Below are 18,650 nucleotides of genomic sequence, written 5' to 3'. Positions count from 1 at the left end.
AGAGTTGGGAACAAGACATGGATATCCACTCTCACAATTACTATTTAACACATTACTAGATGTCTTAGTCTCAGCAATCAGACAATAAAAAGAAATAAAAGGCATCCAAATTGGCAAGGAAGACGTCAAACTTCCACTATTTGCAGACATGATGCTCTATGCAGAAAACCCAATGACTCCACCAAAAAATTGCTGGAACTAATACATGAATTCAGCAAAGTTCCAGGATATAAAATCAACATACAGAAATTTGTTGCATTTCTATACATCAATAATGAAGCAACAGAAAATTAAATCAAGGTACTGATCCCATTTACAATTGCACCAAAACCCACAAGATACCTAGGAATAAACCTAACGAAACGGGTAAAAGATCTGTATGCTGAAAACTATAGAACACTTAAGAAAGAAATTGAAGAGGACACACAGAAATGGAAAAATGTTCCACGTTCATGGATTAGAGGAACAAATATTGTTAAAATGTCTATACTACCCAAAGCATTTTAATATTTATTGCAATCTCTACAACAGCATTTTTGTCAGAGTTAGAACAAATCCTAAAATTTATAAGGAACCATAAAAGATCCTGAATAGCCAAAGCAACCCTGAAAAAGAAAAACAAAGCTGGATGTATCATGACTCTGGACTTTAAACTGTATTGCAAAGCTGTAGTCATCAAGACATTATTTTTTTTTAAAGATTTTATTTATTTATTTGACAGAGATCACAAGTAGGCAGAGAGGCAAACGGGGGGGGGGGGGAAGGCTCCCCGCTGAGAAGAGAGCCCGATGCGGGGCTCGACCCCAGGTCCCTGGGATCATGACCTGAGCCGAAGGCCCACTGAGCCACCCAGGCGCCCCCATCAAGACAAGACATTATGGTACTGGCACAAAAAAGAGATGCATAGATGGGGCGCCTGGGTGGCTCAGTTGATTAAACATCTGCCTTCAGCTCAGGTCATGATCCCAGGGTCCTGGGATCGAGCCCCACATCGGGCTCTCTGCTCAGTGGGGAGGCTGCTCCCCCTTCTTGTGCGCTCTCACTCACTCTATCAAATAAAGAAATAAATAAAACCTGTTAAAAAAGTATGTAAAAAAATAGACATATAGATCAATGGAACAGAATAGAAAACCCAGAAATGGACCCACAACTATATGGTCAACTAATTTTCAACAAAGCAGGAAAGAATATTCCATGGGAAAAAAGACAGTCTCTTCAAAAAGTGGTACTGGGATGGTGGTGCCTGGGCGGCTCAGTGGGCTAAGCCTCTGCCTTTGGCTCAGGTCATGATCTCAGGGTCTTGGGATCAGGCCCCGCATCGGGCTCTCTGCTCAGAGGGGAGCCTACTTCCCCCACTCCCTCTGCCTGCCTCTCTGCCTACTTGTGATCTCTCTCTCTCTCTCAAATAAACAAATAAAATCTTTAAAAAAAAATGGTACTGGGAAAACTGGACAGCAACATGCAAAAGAAAGAAACTGGACCACTTTCTTACACCATACACAAAAATAAATTCAAAATGGATGAAAGACTTAAATGTGAGACAGAAACCACCAAAATCCTAGAGAAGGGCATGGACAGAAACCTCTTTGACCTCAGCGACAGCAACTTCTTACTAGACATGTCGCCAGAGGCAGGGGAAACAGAAGCAAAAATGAACTATTGGGACTTCACCAAGATAAAAGGCTTCTGCACAGGGAAGGAAACAATCAAAAAAACTAAAAGGCAGACTATGGAATGGGAGAAGATATGTGCAAAAGACATATCTGATAAAGTATCCAAAAATCTACGAAAAACTTATTAAACTCAAACCTTAAAAACAAATAATCCAGTTAAGAAATAGGCAGAAAACATGAATAGACACTTTTCTAAAAACGACATCCAGATACCTAAAAGACACATGAAACGATACTCAACATCACTCAGCATCACGGAAATACAAATCAAAACCACAATGAGATACCATCTCATACCTGTCAGGATGGCTAAAATTAACAACACAAGAAACAAGAGATGTTGGCGAGGATGTGGAGAAAGGGGAACTCTCTTGCATTGCTGGTGGGAGTGAAAAGTGTTATAGCCACTCTGGAGAGCAGTAAGAAGGTTCCTCCAAAGTTAAAAAGAGAATTACCGTATGATACAGCAACTGCACTACTAGGTATTTACCCAAAGAATACAAAAATACTGATTCAAAGGGACACATGCACTTTGATTTTCATAGCAATAGCAAACTATGGAAAGAACCCAAATGTCCATTGCCTGATGAATGGATAAAGAAAATGTGGTATAGATAAACAAAGGAATATTATTCACCCATCAAAAAGAATGAAATCTTGCCATTTGCAATGGCATGGGTAGAGCTAGAGTATATTAAGCTAGCAAAATAAGTTAGTCGGAAAAAAACAAATACCATATGATTTCACTCATATGTGGAATTTAAGAAACAAAACAGATGAATATATGAACATAAGGGAAACAGTAAGAGACTCTTAAGAATAGACAAGAAACTGAAGGTTGATGGAGGGAGGTGGGTGGAGAATGGGCGAGATGGGTGATGGGCATCACTGTGGGTTGGCTGATGCTCATATAACAAGGAGAGCACATGTGATGATGAGCACAGGGTACTATATGTTAAGAGATGAACCACTGAATTCTGCTCCTGAAACCAGTATTGCATTGTATGTTAACTAACTAGAATCGATTAAAAAAGTGAAGAAAAAAAAAAAGGAAGGTAAAATCTTCCCTTATATTAAACCAGGGTTTCTCAAGCTTTTTACTCAACATTTGGGGCTGGACAATTCTTTTTTTTTTTTTTTTTAAAGATTTTATTTATTTATTTGACAGAGAGAGATCACAAGTAAGCAGAGAGGCAGGTAGAGGGGGGTGGGAAGCAGGCTCCCAGCTGAGCAGAGAGCTGGATGCAGGGCTCGATCCCAGGACCCTGAGATCATGACCTGAGCCAAAGGCACAAGCTTAACCCACTGAGCCACCCAGGCGCCCCTGGGGCTGGATAATTCTTCATCATAACCTGGTCCTCTATGGATGGGTGTAATCCCCTAATATGTGATACATTCCAGTCAGCAGACATCTCAATTTCAAGAGGTTTTGTTTTTTCTTAATTCCCTTTTTTTTTTTTAAATGCAGTAACACATGAAAACCATAGATTTTCTTTTTCCCCTAAAAAAGATGCTAAATAGTGTGGGGAGATACAGAAATTTAGAAGAATAAAGCTACCGCTTTTTGGGGCGCCTGGGTGGCTCAGTGGGTTAAGCCACTGCCTTCGGCTCAGGTCATGATCTCAGAGTCCTGGGATCGAGCCCCGCATCGGGCTCTCTGCTCGGCAGGGAGCCTGCTTCCTCCTCTCTCTCTGCCTGCCTCTCTCCCTACTTGTGATCTCTCTGTCAAATAAATAAATAAAATCTTTAAAAAAAAAAAAAAAAAAGCTACTGCCTTTTGAGAGCCTGCAAACACATTTCACTTATAATTTATATCATTTGGATCTCATTCATTGCCCAAGCACATAATTCAGACTCAAGTTTCAGTGTCACCCTGACTCTTCTAAAGTCCAATGATATATTTTTATGTCTGAGAAAAGCTACAAACATAACTCTACATAACTGCTGCCAACAACCATTTCAGGGTTGTTTTTTTTTAACAATTTTTTGAAGTAAACTCTACCCCTAATGTGGGGCTCGAACTCACACCCCAAGATCCAGAGTCACATGCTCTATCTACCAACTGAGCCAGCCAGGTACCCCCAAACCATAGAAGTTTTGCTTTAAATAATAGGTTCCTACTAATACAATACTAATTTCTGCCCACTGCATTCAATGTTGCTCCTCTGAAACGAAGAAACATCCTGAAAAAGACTCCAACAATTCTATCAAAAAGCATCTCTTCACATAACAAAAATCTTGGGGCATATTTAAATAATGCTCTGTGGGAGAATGCTGTGTAAGAGAGAATGGTATAATGTCACAGCTCTTTACCACTCTCTACAGCACAGGGAAAGCTAGAATGAACAACAACCACTACTACAACAACTACTACAACAACAACCACTACTACAACTACTACAACAACAACTACTACTACTACTACTACTACTACTACTACTACATTCAGTGCAGGTCTTCAAATTGCTCTATCTGCTCACTTAAATATATTTAACACACAACAGGAGCCACACATTCAACTTCCAATAGGAATCACTCCCAAATGTGCCTATAAAAGTATGTATCATTTGACTTTCTTTTTTTTTTAAACTTAAAAACAACAGATTTATATTTCATAATTCTGGAGGCTGGCAAGTTTGTGATCAAGGTGCCAGCAGATTCACCATCTGGTGAGAACTCAGCGCCTGGTACATACAGGGCTATTCTCTCCCTACCTCCTTACAAAAAGGAAGGGGTCTTTTGACTTTCAGAACAACTTAATTGTATCATCACAAGTCTTTACTTCCTCTCTAAACAAAAAGCAAATTGCTATGGAGTGCCGGGCTGGCTCAGTCTGTACTGAATGTGACTCTTGATCTCAGGGTCATGAGTTCAAGCCCCATGATGGGCCTGGAGCTTATAAAAAAAAAAAAAACAACTAAACTAAATAAATAAATAACCTGCTAAAAATCAGTCATTTGTTCAATTGCTGACTTTTTTTTTTTTTTTTAAGATTTTATTTATTTGACCGACAGAGATCACAAGTAGGCAGAGAGGCAGGCAGAGAGAGAGGAGGAAGCAGGCTCCCAGCTGAGCAGAGAGCCCGATACGGGGCTCGATCCCAGCACCCTGGGATCAGGGCCTGAGCCAAAGGCAGAGGCTTTAACCCACTGAGCCACCCAGGGGCCCCAATTGCCGACTTTTTAATTCATTCCGCCAAGATGCTGTGAAGGCCACATACTGGCCAGGCACACTGCTGGGCCCTAGACAAACAAAATGAGACAAGGCACTTTCTCCAAATTCAAGGAAGTACCAGTCTCGTTGCTGCCTCTCAGCCTCCTTCTCTACCAGCTCTCCCATGCCAGCGGGTACAAAGCATGGTGCTGAGTCCTGCGTAAAACCAGCACTACCATTGGCAAGTGGCTAACAGTTTACTAAGTCTAGTCAAGCAGTATTGCTATCTGTCTGAAGACTTGATTCAGATGTCCGATGAAACAAGAAAGCTGGCTGTTTTACTTCCTTCCCAATTTGTCATCAAGATGCACGTAAAGAAACATAAGACAAAAACGCAATAACTCTGTCAACCGTATGTCAAAGTCTGACTCAAATTTCCATAAATTACACAAAGGGGAATGACCAAGAAGTACAACTGACCCAGAATTCATTACTATGCTCCTTGCCACATTTTATATCTTTTGAAATTCTATCCAGTGAATGCCCACTTTAACCCAGCTTAAATTTGCTTTTGATTGTGTGGAAGGATGAAGAAGAGTATTTGTGGTAATGTCTTAAATATAAATACACCTTTTTTTTTTTAATGTATGCCCAAGCCAACGAAAGAATAAAGAAATCCTATACAAGCCAGGAAGGACAGGAATCAACAAATCCATAGGCTTATATGCAAGTACTAAAGCGAATGCTTTCCCTGTGGCCATCGCTAATTCCTAATGACTACAAGTCTGGGCTTTAATGATCCATGCATGCTCCACAGGGAGAAGGACAAAGTCTGGGGCTCAAACACCTAGGGAAGTAGGAAACACAAATCTGTGAAGAAACACATCCTCAAACTAAATCTCAAAGAAATCACCAAAAACTTCCAAGATACGTGAATTCATAATCAAAAATTACAATACAAATGAAGAAACAAGTCACAGCAAAGAAAAGTCAACAGAATAAAAAAAAAAAAAACCAAACATACAGAATGAGACCCATAAAGACTGTGGTATCAAAACTAGATTATAAACAAATTTACTTTATATTCTGTATTATTTGAAAAAATAAAGGGAAACCTAAAACTTTGACAAAAGAATATCAATGACAACTACTAAGATTTGTAAAAAGAACCAAACAAGAGATCTAGAAACAAATAAATAAAAAACAGTATTGAAATTAGATAGAGCAAATGAGTCACTACTGCATAAAGAATTAGTTAACTGGAAGATATGAAAGAAATTGTCCAGAATTCAACACAGAGAATCAATACCAATGAATTACAAAACAGAGGTCAACAGCACATGAGAACATCCTTTTTACTTTTGAGTTCCAGAAGGAGTTAGATTATAGGAGAGGCATTGTTCAAAGGAATGATGGTTGAAAATGTCCCAGTGCCAATAGACACAATTATCAGATTCATGAAGCACAACATATCAGCCAACAAACTAAATGAGAGAAAGCCACATCAGGATACAGTACACAGGAAAACTGTAGGACACCAAAGACAAACTGAGGATCAAGCAGATGAAGAGACATGACAGCTTACAACATAATCACAATTTTAAGGAAAACAGAGTAAAATATCAAAGTAAAAGAGTAAAATAATACCAAAGTAGTTTTGGAGGAAAGTAACTGTCCATTTAGCACTCTATTCCACAGAGGGTAAAGCTATCTTTTGAGATCAAGAATGAAATAAACAAAGAATTCAGAAAAACACAAAACAATGGGGTTTGTTACCAAAGATTCTCTCTAAAAAAAACTCAAAAAGAGGAAAAATAATACCAGAAAAAATGATGAAATGTAAAAATAAATTACATGAGAGTGATAAACATGTGAATAATTCCGAGCAAATAGTAACTGCATAAAGCAATGATAATTCCAAATTTGTGGAGTTACAAGAAATCAAGATAGAACAAAAACTCTAGACAGCAGCATAAAGATAGGAGGGGTGTCTGGGTGGCTCAGGTCCCTTAAAGCGTCCAACTCTTGATTTCAGCTCAGGTCATGATCTCCGGGTTGTGAAGTCGAGGCCCAACAGGGGTTCCACGTGGGCTCAGCACAGAGGCTGCTTGGGTTTCTCTCTCCATCTCCCTCTGCCCCTCCCCCTGCTCTCTCTCTCAAAATAAACAAATAAATTTTTTTTAAATATTGGGGAAAAGGTGGGTTGCCTGGGTGGCTCAGTAGGTTAAATATCTGCCTCCGACTTAGGTTATGATCCTTGGGTCCTGGGATCGAGCCCCATGTCTGGGCTCTCTGCTCAGTGGAAAGCCTGCTTCCTCTCCCTGCTGCTTCCCCTGCTTGTACTCTCTCTATCTCTGTCAAATAAATAAATAACATCTTAAAAAAAAAATCAGGAAAAAGGTAAATGGAGATATAGGTTCTTGTCCTGACACAGAGTAAAATAACTTTAGACTTTAAGTTTAATCCACATGTTAAAGGATGATGACAAAAACTGTAAAAACAATACACAACATTTAAACTGATACAAAGGAATAAAATGGAATTAAGGAAAAAAATTAAAAAATCAATTCAAAAGAAGGCAGGGGAGGAGAAAAAACAGACAACAAAAAAAGCAAAATAAAATGACTATAGACACAAATCCAAAAATATCAGTAGTCACAACCAATATAAATGGACAAAGGGAAAATTAAACCTCCATCTACATGCGCTGTACAAGGGACATGCCTAAAACAAGAGAACACAGAAAAGTTGAAAGGTATCAAGCCAACACAGAGCCAAATAGGAGCACCACACAGTATGAATATCAAATAAGGTTTATTGGAGAAAATATAACAATGGCAACATGCTGGTGATCTGCTGAACACCAATGCCCACACCTCTGGGCATGCCTGTCGTAATGGACATCTCCTGGTTAAGGCAGTGCCTTGTGAAGAAGGGAACCACTAGAGCCCACAGGCTGCTATCAATCTGTTCTGCCCTAAAGCTCAGACCTTCCAAATTAGCTCTCTGATAAGCCACCCAAGAGAGAAAGTAATAAGCATCTATGCCCCTGGGTCTTGTCTCCCCTCAGTGAAGCACAGGATGGAAAAAAAATACAACAAACAAATTCTAACCAAAAGCCATGTCTACAGCAGTAGCTGACAAAATTAACATCAAGCTGAAAAGCATGATTTGAAACACTCACTACTTCATGTCATCATTTTATTTCACAATCCTTATCTTTCATGTGTCAAATAACAAGTCCTTAAAAATACATCACACAAGTCATCAGAATCAAGGAAAAACTGCCAATGCTACTCTCTCTAAGATATCTGACACAGTTATCTCAATTACTGAAACATTAATTAGACAAAAGCAGACAAAATAGTTGAATGCTGCCATCAACAAGTTTGATCCAACAACTGGAAAATACAATTTTTTTCCTAAGCACACATTAAATATTTACAAAACATGTCCTCGATAAGCCTTAAAGCAAATCTTATATATGTCCAAAGAATTAGCATCAGATAGAACACACCACCTAATTATAATGCAATTATGTTAGAAATTAACAACACAACAAAATTTAATAAATAAAACCTCTACATTTGGAAACAAAAACAACCCATGAGTCAGAAAAGAAATATGTTGGAAACTAGAAAATATTTAGAAGTTGATGACAACCATCTACTTAAAAAACTTGTGAGAGGGGCGCCTGGGTGGCTCAGTGGGTTAAAGCCTCTGCCTTCGGCTCAGGTCATGATCCCAGGTTCTTGGGATCGAGCCCCATGTCGGGCTCTCTGCTCCGTGGGGAGCCTGCTTCCCTTCCTCTCTCTCTGCCTGCCTCTCTGCCTACTTGTGATCTCTGTCTGTCAAATAAATAAATAAAATCTTAAAAAAAAAAAAAAAACTTGTGGGAGATGCCTAAAGCAATAGGTACAGACCCAGAATGTTTTACACATGAATTCAGTCAATAAACAGGTAATTCTAGCTTCACAGAAAACCCTGGAGAATAAAGGAAACTCTATAACTCATTTCATGAGACCAGTATATCTCTAATAATACCAGAATCAGACAAGGACTACCTAAGAAAGAAAAACTACAAGTAAATCTCACTCATGAACATGACTGCAAAAATCCTAAACAAAATAATAGCAAGCCAAATCCAGGAATATGTAATAAAAGATAACATAACCAACTTGTGTTTCCTCGAGGAATGAAAGTGTGGGTCAAGACTGGAAAACATATGGGACACCTGGGTGGCTCAGATGGTTGGACGACTGCTTTCGGCTCAGGTCATGATTCCGGAGTCCTGGGATCGAGTCCCTCATCGGGCTCCCAGCTCCATGGGGAGTCTGCTTCTCCCTCTGACCTTCTCCTCGCTCATGCTCTCTCTCACTGCCTCGCTCTCAAATAAGTAAATAAATAAAATCTTAAAAAAAAAAAACTTTTCATTTTAACATATTCATTTTAATCATCTCAATTAAGACCAAAAAAATGTCTTTGATCAAATATCCATAACCACTCAATCAAAACTATTATCAAAGTAGGAACACAAGGTAAAGTCTTTAACCTAATAAGTAGAACAAGTTGTGAGGGTCTTCCAGGAAGGCTCCTTAAAGGGAGGTAAGTCTCTTTTGCCTGCCCACTTCTCTGCTGCCTGGAATGGAGACTAAATGGCTGGTGCTCAGCACCTATCCTGGCCTATGAGGTGACCTTAAGGATGGTGCCAGATACTTAGAATCAGAGAAGAGAAGGACAGAAAGAACCTGGGTCCCTGATGACTTAAGAGACACTACACACAGCTGCATGCTGAGCTGCATGCCTCTGTACTTTTTTAACATGTGAAACTAAGACTTTGTGTATTTAAGATACTTTTACTTATGCAGTCAAACGCCATCTTAACTGATATACTATTTTTATTCAAATGGTACTAGAAGCTCTAAACTGGGCAAAAAGGCAAAATAATAATACTAATAATAATATGTAAGAATGGCTAAGAAACAAATCTGTAATTATTCACATATGACTAGAAAACCTAAAAGAATCCTATAGAAAATTACTAGAAATAAGTTTAGCAGGACGGCCGGAAAAAAAGGTCAAATGCACTCTGTGTACAAGCAAGAATCAGTTAAAAATCTTTAATTTAAGGGGCGCCTGGGTGGCTCAGTGGTTAAAGCCTCTGCCTTTGGCTCAGGTCATGATCTCAGGGTCCTGGGATCGAGTCCTGCATCGGGCTCTCTGCTCAGCAGGGAGCCTGCCTCCTCCTCCTGTCTCTCTCTGCCTATTTGTGATCTGTCAAACAAATTAAAAAAAAAAAAATCTAAAAAAAAAAAAAAGACACCGTTTATACTAGCAACAACAACAAGGTAGCTAGGAATAAATCTAATCTAAAAGTCGAAACTTTTGTATAGAAAATCATGAAACTTTCTGGAAGGATGTTAAGACCAAAACAGGCCAAGAAGAGTAAGAGTAGTTGTTAAGACGTTATTGCTGAAATCAATCCAAAGATTCGATTCAATTGTGATCAAATCTCAACAAGATTTTTTAAGGAACTTACCAACCTAAATTTATACACAGTCACAAGGATCAGAAAGTTATTCCTGAAGAACATAGCAAGAGAGAGAAACTTGTACCCCAGAAGTCAAAAATTATCATAAGGCCACAGTACTAAAGAGAGTGGTCCTGGTGCAGGAACAGACAGATCAATGGAACAGACCTGGAGCCCGGGAACAGACTCACACATATATGTAAACCTAGGTGACGCCGAAGGTTGGTTGCAAATGGTGATGTAGTCAGTAAATGATTCTGGGACAAGTACAGTGAAAATAAAACAAAAGAAATTGGATACCTACCTGACAACGTGCATATAAACTCAATTCTAAATGATGGAGTATTTTTAAATATGAAAGGCAAAACTATTATTTTAAACATATAATGTCTTTAAGAGCTTGTTTTAAGAAAAGATTCGTATAGCAGATTTTTAAATTGACCTTTTCAACTATATTACACAAAAGGGAAAAACATTTTAACCATATTAAAAGAGCTCCTTCCAATGAAAAAAAGGAAAAAAAGGGGGAAAAAAAAAAAACCATGACAAACACAACTGGCCAGTAAATATTTGAAAAGTTGTTCAATCTTTCAGTAATCAGGGAAAGCAAATTAAGACCACAACATGAAACCTTTTTACATCCATCAGGGGGTAAAAAAACTTTAATAAGAGTTGCGAAAAATGTGGATCAACTGAAATTCTCCTATACCTCTGATAAAAGAGTAAGTCAGTACAACTACTTTGAGTACAGTACTGTTGACCTTTGAAAAATGTGGGGCTTGGGGTGTGCACACTGCCCACCCACCATGGTTGAAAATCCAAATATAATTCTCCACTTCCCACAAAACTTAACTACTACTAACCTACTATTAACAGCAAGCCATCCCAGAAGACATCAACAACTGACTAACATGTATTTTGTATGTTATACATATTATATGTTATATTTGTACAATACATAAGCCAGAAAAAAAGAAAATATTAAGAAAGTCATGAGAAAATACATTTACAGTACTGTGCTATATTTTTTGAAAAAATCTGCACAGTAGTGGACCCATGAAGTTTAAACCTATGTTGTTCAAAGATCAACCGTACTTGGTTTTACTAGTAAAGCAGAAGAGGCACAACCTATGTTCTAGCAATTCTACTGATATCCCTTTGCACAACTGTGCCAACTAACAGGTACAAGAACATTCACAGCATACGTGTATGCAGTAGAAAAGAACAGTAAACAATCAAAATGTCAGTCAATAACACAGCAAAACAGCAGAGTGAAAAGAATGAACTCCACCCACATATGCCAACATGGATTAATCTCAAAAGCAAAAGACCCAAGTCAGAGGATATACATGGTGTGATTCCATTTATAAAAAGGCCAAAACCAGCACAATTAAACATACCATTTAAGAATGCCTCCATGTGTGATTAGACTATATAGAAAAGCTTAGGGTGCTTAACAAAAATGTCAAGATAGTGTTTATTTGTGGCTCCTCCAGAGAGGAAGATAAACTGAGTTAGTGCAAACTACTAACTGGCTAAATTCCATTTCTTAAACTGAATGTGAGGCCCTTGTGAGTTCATTTAATTTCTCTGGAAATAATACATATTAGCTATGTATACTCTTCTCTCTTGACAATTTATTACATAATACATTTTAAATGACACAAAAAATATCCAAAACGCTGTTTTAAACTATCTTGTTCATCTTTATGTTTTTTTTTAAAGGCAACTGGTATGTAAAAGTGGTCTTTAAAGTATAATAAAATAATGACATTAGCATCTGATACCTGATACTTTAAAGGCCGATGTTAAAGATATTCATGCACCCTACCCTTTAGAACGCACATCAACTTGTCTTCCAAAGCAACCCTGAAGTGCAAAAAACGTCAACGCTTTGCGCAAAAATATAGACTTTATTGACTTGCAACAGTACAACCATTCTTGTATACAACAAACGACATGCACTCTGCATCTGCTAATGAAATCCTCTAAATTTGTTTTCGTGACAGCGATATTAAAAGACAAATATATTCAGTTAAATAAACACTGAGGGAGGCTATCATTTAATTATGGAACATCAGATTTCTATCTTAAATTGCAGCCTGAAGTGTCAAAAAGAATCATCTTTGCTTAAAGCAACTATGAGATAAAACTGGGACACTTGAGCTAAAACCCGAATTTGATGGTGACAACTCGGGGGCTTTAGGCATATTCACGGATGCAGTTTCCAAATAAAAAGTTGTTTTTCCAATTTCCGCAGCAGTTGGCAGGAATTTTTCTAACCGCTCATTCCATAATATCTCTGGCAAGTCAGTACCAATTCCAGCAGATGAAGTCCCCAAATGCACAACCACATGAGCCAGCGACCGATTCAAGAATCCACGCCCCCAGCCTAAATCTCCTTGAAACAGGTGATCTTCCATGCCTCCCTTATCCCGGGGTGTGGGGAGCAATAAGGGTAAGTTCTGGGAAGTTAAGACGAGTCCGTGAATCACATGGGCAAAACTTTGCTGGGATCTTACAAAACATTCACGTCATCGAACCCCCTCGTTTTTTGATAGGCAAAGTATATCTCAGGGAAAAGCGCTCCTGCTCAGGATCTAACAGCTACTTAAATTCGTCTCCTCACCTAGCTCAGTGATCCTTCCCCTTACCCATTCCCAAAAGCTTAAATTCGTCGCTAACACGGAGGAGGTGAGAAAACTCCCACCTCCTTAGCTTGGCCAGGTTGTGAGGGCTAGAAAGGGTCGTAGAGATAATCAGATCAACCCTTCTAACAGGTGTGAAAACAGAACAGTAAGTGACGCAGGGTGAGCGGTTAAGTCACCGACCCTCTGTCACCGAGCGGCAGGAGCCTGACAAGGGCAATGAAAGATCATTGGCGACCCCACTTCCCGTCTCCAGGACGGCGGGTGTCAAAAACACCCGACACCTCGACTGCAACACAAATCCCGCGCTTCCCACGCAGAACCCGGAAGCCGGTTGGTGGGGAAACTCGAACAGCGGGTGCGCAGCACCGAAAATGCCGCGACAGGGCAAGAACCGAGTCCCGCCTCTTTCTTCCGCATCCGTCGATGGGGAGAAAGGGAAACAGTAAGGTTGCGGCGCCTCCCGCGAGAAGGGGTACCTGAGGCTCGCGCCGCAATCCCTCGCCGCTACCGCACGGGAGCCCAATACCCTGCTTCCGGGATCCAGTCGGGCGGGGAGGCCGGGAGATCGCGGGAGACAGCCACTGCCCCGCCCCATCAAAGCCCCGCCTCCACTGCCCACTCCACGGAGGACGTGGGCAACTTCCGGGACGCCATGCGTCACTAAGCAGCCGATCCCCACTTCCGGAAACAGCCCCCTCCCATCTCCGTCCATTTCTGGGACTGAGCGATTTCGATCGAGATTTCCGAGCTTTTGATTGGTGGAGTGAGAGAGCGGGTCTTCGCTGATTGGTGCCGGCATTTGCCCCATAGACGCCGTGGGGCGCAGAATTTCAGTCGTCTGTTTCCTGCCTGCCGCAGGTCTCGCACGGCGACCATGGTGGAGGTCATGGAATTGCCCAGGTCGCGCGTCAACGCCAGCATGCTAGCTCAGTTCATCGACCGGCCGGTTTGCTTCGTAGGAAGGCTGGAAAAGGTGCGCGCCGTGGCTGCCCTGGGCCCCCTGCTTTGTAGCCGGGTGGAGGGACCCCGTGACCGCCAGGGCCGCAGCCTCAGGGTGGAAAGGTGGGGTGGAGGAGGACAGGCCTTAGAGCAACACTGCGCTCCCAGTTGCTTCGTTTTACACGAGCGGACGTTCTGCGCACTTTTTAGCCACTGCAGCCCATTTTGGCGCCACTTTTATGGCGCGGAATCGTGACGTTTTCGAATACGCTCGTTCTAAATTCTAGCGTCCCCTTTTGTATTTACAAAAAGAAAATTGTAGACCTGACTCACACATTTACCTCCTGATTTTTTAGCTTAGCCAGACTTGGCAACTATTCTGTTTTTCTAGTTTCTTTCTAATGCAATTTTCTTTTCTCAAACTTCACTTTCTCTTTAGTCACTTCGTCATAAACATTCTTCAGTTGTCCCTTCCAGATTCCATAGCAGTCTGTGTTCTCATCCTCGTGTTAGAGTGCAGCGTCTGCACCCTACTGATGAGAAGCAGCCCCAAAGTTTCGGAGTCAGTGAACCGGGAAAGCTGAGGGGGAAAAAAAACAAAAAACTATTATAAAGCCTTAGTAGTTCATTTCAGCCACTCGTCCTCTTCGTTGAATAGGTGTTACTTGACTTCAGAGTAGGCAAATTGGGTAGGAGTGGTGTATGGTTAACTGCTCAAGGCCACAGCAAGTAGCAAAGCTGACTTTCATCCAGACCTGAATGCAGTCTTTACAGCTCAGTAGTAGAGCCCAAATCTTCTGGCAACCAGTTCTGTTAACTTCATCATGCTTATTATTTATTTTTAAAAAAAACCTCTTTACCCCCAAGGTAGGGCTCAAACTCACAATCCTGAGGTCAAGAGTGGTACGCTCCAGCACTGAGCCAAACAGGTGTGTCCCCATCAAACTTAATTTTTAAAACAGACTCTCTGGTGGAATACCTACTATTTAAATCATGAGTGCTAGTAGATCTCACTTTTAGACATTATGAACCCCCTTTAATTTGTTGTTAGGGCAGGGCTGCCAGATTACTAAATAAAAATACAGGACATATTTGTACTAAAAAGTACTGTTTATCTGAAATTCAAGTTTAACTAGGTGTTGTTTGACCAGTTGCGGTTAACACAAGATTATAATCTGAACCAAATTGTTCAAAAACAAATTGCTTTGTGTGCATTGACTAAGTTTGGGTCAATCTCATTTTCAAACTTATAATATTTTTATTTTAATGAGATTTTAAAGTTTGTTTTATGTTTTTGTTTTTTTTAATCCCGTGTTTCTTTTTTAGATTCATCCCACTGGAAAAATGTTTATTCTTTCAGATGGAGAAGGAAAAAATGGAACTATTGAGTTGATGGAGCCCGTATGTTCAAGTATTAATTCTAAGACTCTTGTAGTTAATTCATCTTGCTGATGTTTCTGATTCTTGGGAGTGGATATAAAGGACCACCTCATAAAACTTACCTGCTCTAAAAATTAAACTTTTGTCCTCTTCTTACATTATATATCCCTTTACATTTCTAACCAATGATTTTTTGGGCTCCCTGATTTTTTTTTTTTTAAGATTTTATTTATTTATTTGACAGAGAGAGACACAGTGAGAGGGGGAATACAAGCAGGGAAAGTGGGAGAGGGAGAAGCAGGCTTCCCGCAGAGCAGGAAGCCTGATGTGGGACTTGATCCCAGGGCTCTGGGGTCATGACCTGAGCTGAAGACAGCCGCTTAATGACTAAGCCACCCAGGCGCCCCTTGGGCTCCATGATTTTTTAATACATCCCTTAACTGGGTGACATTTCCTATTCCTATAAAAGACCAAAAGAATCACATTAAAAAAAAAAACCTTTTAAATTATTTTTTCTTTCAAGAGCTTAACATTTTTAAAATTCTATTTTCTGTTTTTGTTTAAGTGTACTTTTAGTTATCACTTGTTTTTACATTTTACATTTGTTGTACTCCAAAAAAAATTGTTTTTTTTTTTTTTTTAATGAAGATAAATCCATGTGTTGTTTGGTTAATATATACAGATTACACTGCACAAGATAAGAAAATAGAAAGTTCCTTTCAATGGGTCTTTTTAAACAAATTACTCCTTGTAGAAATCCTAGACATTCTCATTATCCTTAGTGATTTTGTCTTCAACTTAAACATTTAACTGGATCTTTGGACCTGAAGGTACTGCTAAAGGTAATAGGACTTGACATGCTGACATTAAGTACTCAAACATTTTTAACAACTTACAGTTCAGTTTTTGCATTGGTAAATTTTAAGCTGATTTTGTTACATGAAATGAAAGATTAGTAAACTGTAACAATTTTCCAAGTTACCAACTAGAAATATGACAACACCAATTTGACAATTTGTCCTTTGTGTTAGCTTGATGAAGAAATCTCTGGAATTGTGGAAGTAGTTGGAAGAGTAACAGCCAAGGCAACCATTATGTGTGCATCATATGTCCAGTTTAAAGAAGATAACCATCCTTTTGGTAAATAAAGCATTCTGTATTAAATACTTTCATGTAATTAGGAGGAAAACAGTTTTCTTAACTTGAGATGTCTTGGTCTTGAGTCTCAGTCCTGCCATCTTTCAGTTACTATAGAATTTTCTGATCCCAAAGGAAAATGAGAGAACATTTTGGCCCCCTTTTAAGTAATGCTTGTATATGCAGGAAACTAATTAAAGATTAGTATTTGTGGGAAGAGAAACTTAAAACATGGCAAACAAAAATAATGTTAATAGTTTTTTTGTTTTATCATATGTATCGAAAGCATCAAATAATGCATAACACCTAAAACCAGGCAAGAATTGCCTGTACAATGGATATTAAAATGAATAGTTGCCTATTGCCCATGTCTTTTATTTTTTAGAGCCACAGGTAAATAGCTGTGATGATCCCTATCTATTTTAGAAGACAGATTATGAAAATAAGTTGATCTCTATAAAAGAGAAAGAGGTAGAAAGCTTTTAGATAATAAATGATGCTACATCTTTCCATTGTAGATTAAATGTTTGACAAAATGTTGTGTTTTTTTTTTGTTTGTTTTTTTCAGATCTTGGACTTTACAATGAAGCTCTGAAAATTACTCATGAGTTCCCTCAGTTTTTTCCTTTGGGGGTGGTGCAATATGATTGATCTTGATAAACACATTGAAGACTGTTACAGGAAGCCCCGGATAGTTGAGGGGAAGATTTCTGTGATTTTTAATATTTAATTTGTTCTCCTTTTAATTTCATTTACCTAACCTTATTAGATATTGCAATATCCCACTTTTGATGGAACCTGTCTGTATACTGCAAGTTAATTCCTCATAAAGAATCACTTCTCCAGTGTACGGTCAGACCAGATGTAAGAAAAAAGCAGTTGCCTTGAGTTTAGTTTTGTGTTTTATTAATAAAAACTGAAACAGACATACTGTTGATCATTTCATTCTTATTCTTTTAGTCATGTATTCAAACACAAACTTGGAATTTTCATAGTGTAAGGTTAGAACTTAAACCTACCAAATGAAATACTGGGCCACATGTGTAAAGAATTTACTTGCTACCTCATAAACTACATTATGTTAATTACTTCCTTGACACTGAAAAAAAGTGATTTTAATTTATTAAAAGAGCAAACAGAATCCTTTATCTTTTATAATTTGTGAGAACCTACATAGAATTCTCCAGAGAATCAGAACCAAAAGAACCATATATATCAGAACTATATATATGAGATTGTTACAGGAATTGACTTATGTGGTTATGGAAGCCAAGGAGTCCCAAGGTCTGAGAATCAGGGGAGCTGATGTAACTTGCAGTCCAAGGTTGAAAACCTGAAGAGTGGGAGGCCACTGGTGTAAATCCCAGAGTCTGAAGACCCAAGAACCAGGAGCTCCAATGTCTGAGGACTGGAGGAGGTGGACATCCCAGATCTGGCAGAGCAAATTTGCTCTTCCTCCACCTTTTTGTTCTATTTGGGCTATGAACATATTGGATGATACCCACCTATTTGGTAAGGGCCTACTGATTCAGACACTAATCTCTTCTGGAAATGCCCTCACAGACACACCAAGAAATAATGTTTTACTGGCTATCTGGGTTTCCCTTAGCTAAGTTGACATATAAAATTATCACAGTACCTCTTTCTCAGGATTTTGAAACCACATCTACTAATGCCAAATAAGGGATATCTAATCATTAGAACAGATGATGAAATCATTTGATCTTTCTTCTTCCTTTCAACTGTCATTCTTAGCATGAAATTCCTGTTTATTTGTACTTCATACCACTAAGTAACGCTGGGGATGGGCCAGGTTGGGATGTGGCAATTATAAAATAGAGAGTAAAGCAGAATAACTGGTAACTTATATGGCCAGTCAAGTTTTATGGCTTGATTTAATTTCTTCAGTTAGGAAATGAACTAATTCTAAATTTAGATTATAAATCTTACCGAAGATATTTATTTTATGGACACCTGGCTGGCTCAGTTGCTAAAGCATGCAACTCTTGCTCTTAGGGCTGTAAGTTCAAGCCCCATGTCGGGTGTACAAAATTTGAAATTGATAGTATCTTCAATTTCAACTTTTATCCCAAAATAGTCTCCAAATTACTTAAGGAACATTGCCATAGCCACTTAAAGTAAAACATGGGAAGTAAAGACCGTTAAAGCTGAAATTTAGGTTTAGGA

At 39.1% G+C, this 18,650-nt stretch overlaps 2 protein-coding genes across 2 annotated transcripts in view; one reads left to right on the top strand and one right to left on the bottom strand.

The window, feature by feature from the left end:
- LOC111147184 (UBAP1-MVB12-associated (UMA) domain containing 1) overlaps positions 1 to 13,609 on the bottom strand; it is a 220,304-nt gene extending 206,695 nt beyond the window's left edge. The window contains exon 1 of the mRNA XM_022503075.1: positions 13,484 to 13,609. The gene's annotated coding sequence lies outside the window, so the exon portion shown is untranslated. The remainder of the gene's footprint in view (positions 1 to 13,483) is intronic.
- A 60-nt stretch (positions 13,610 to 13,669) lies between these two features.
- LOC111147185 (replication protein A3) lies at positions 13,670 to 17,393 on the top strand. The gene is made up of 4 exons (XM_022503076.1): positions 13,670 to 13,980; positions 15,273 to 15,347; positions 16,358 to 16,466; positions 17,032 to 17,393. Exons 1-4 carry the CDS (start codon positions 13,882 to 13,884, stop codon positions 17,112 to 17,114), a joined length of 366 nt encoding a protein of 121 aa, XP_022358784.1. The 5' UTR covers positions 13,670 to 13,881; the 3' UTR covers positions 17,115 to 17,393.
- Positions 17,394 to 18,650: the final 1,257 nt, after the last annotated feature.

The sequence above is a fragment of the Enhydra lutris genome, unplaced genomic scaffold (assembly GCF_002288905.1).
Source record: "Enhydra lutris kenyoni isolate GAN:26980312 unplaced genomic scaffold, ASM228890v2 scaffoldscaffold16, whole genome shotgun sequence".
Lineage (NCBI taxonomy): Eukaryota > Metazoa > Chordata > Mammalia > Carnivora > Mustelidae > Enhydra > Enhydra lutris.
This window is presented reverse-complemented; position numbering and strand designations above follow the sequence as displayed.

Excerpts from the sequence above, each read along its gene's own strand:
- LOC111147185 (XM_022503076.1), top strand. The coding sequence starts at position 13,882 with ATGGTGGAGGTCATGGAATTGCCCAGGTCGCGCGTCAACGCCAGCATG. Across the intron at positions 15,348-16,357 it reads CTATTGAGTTGATGGAGCCC|CTTGATGAAGAAATCTCTGG; the intron begins GTATGTTCAAGT and ends CCTTTGTGTTAG. Across the intron at positions 16,467-17,031 it reads AGAAGATAACCATCCTTTTG|ATCTTGGACTTTACAATGAA; the intron begins GTAAATAAAGCA and ends TGTTTTTTTCAG.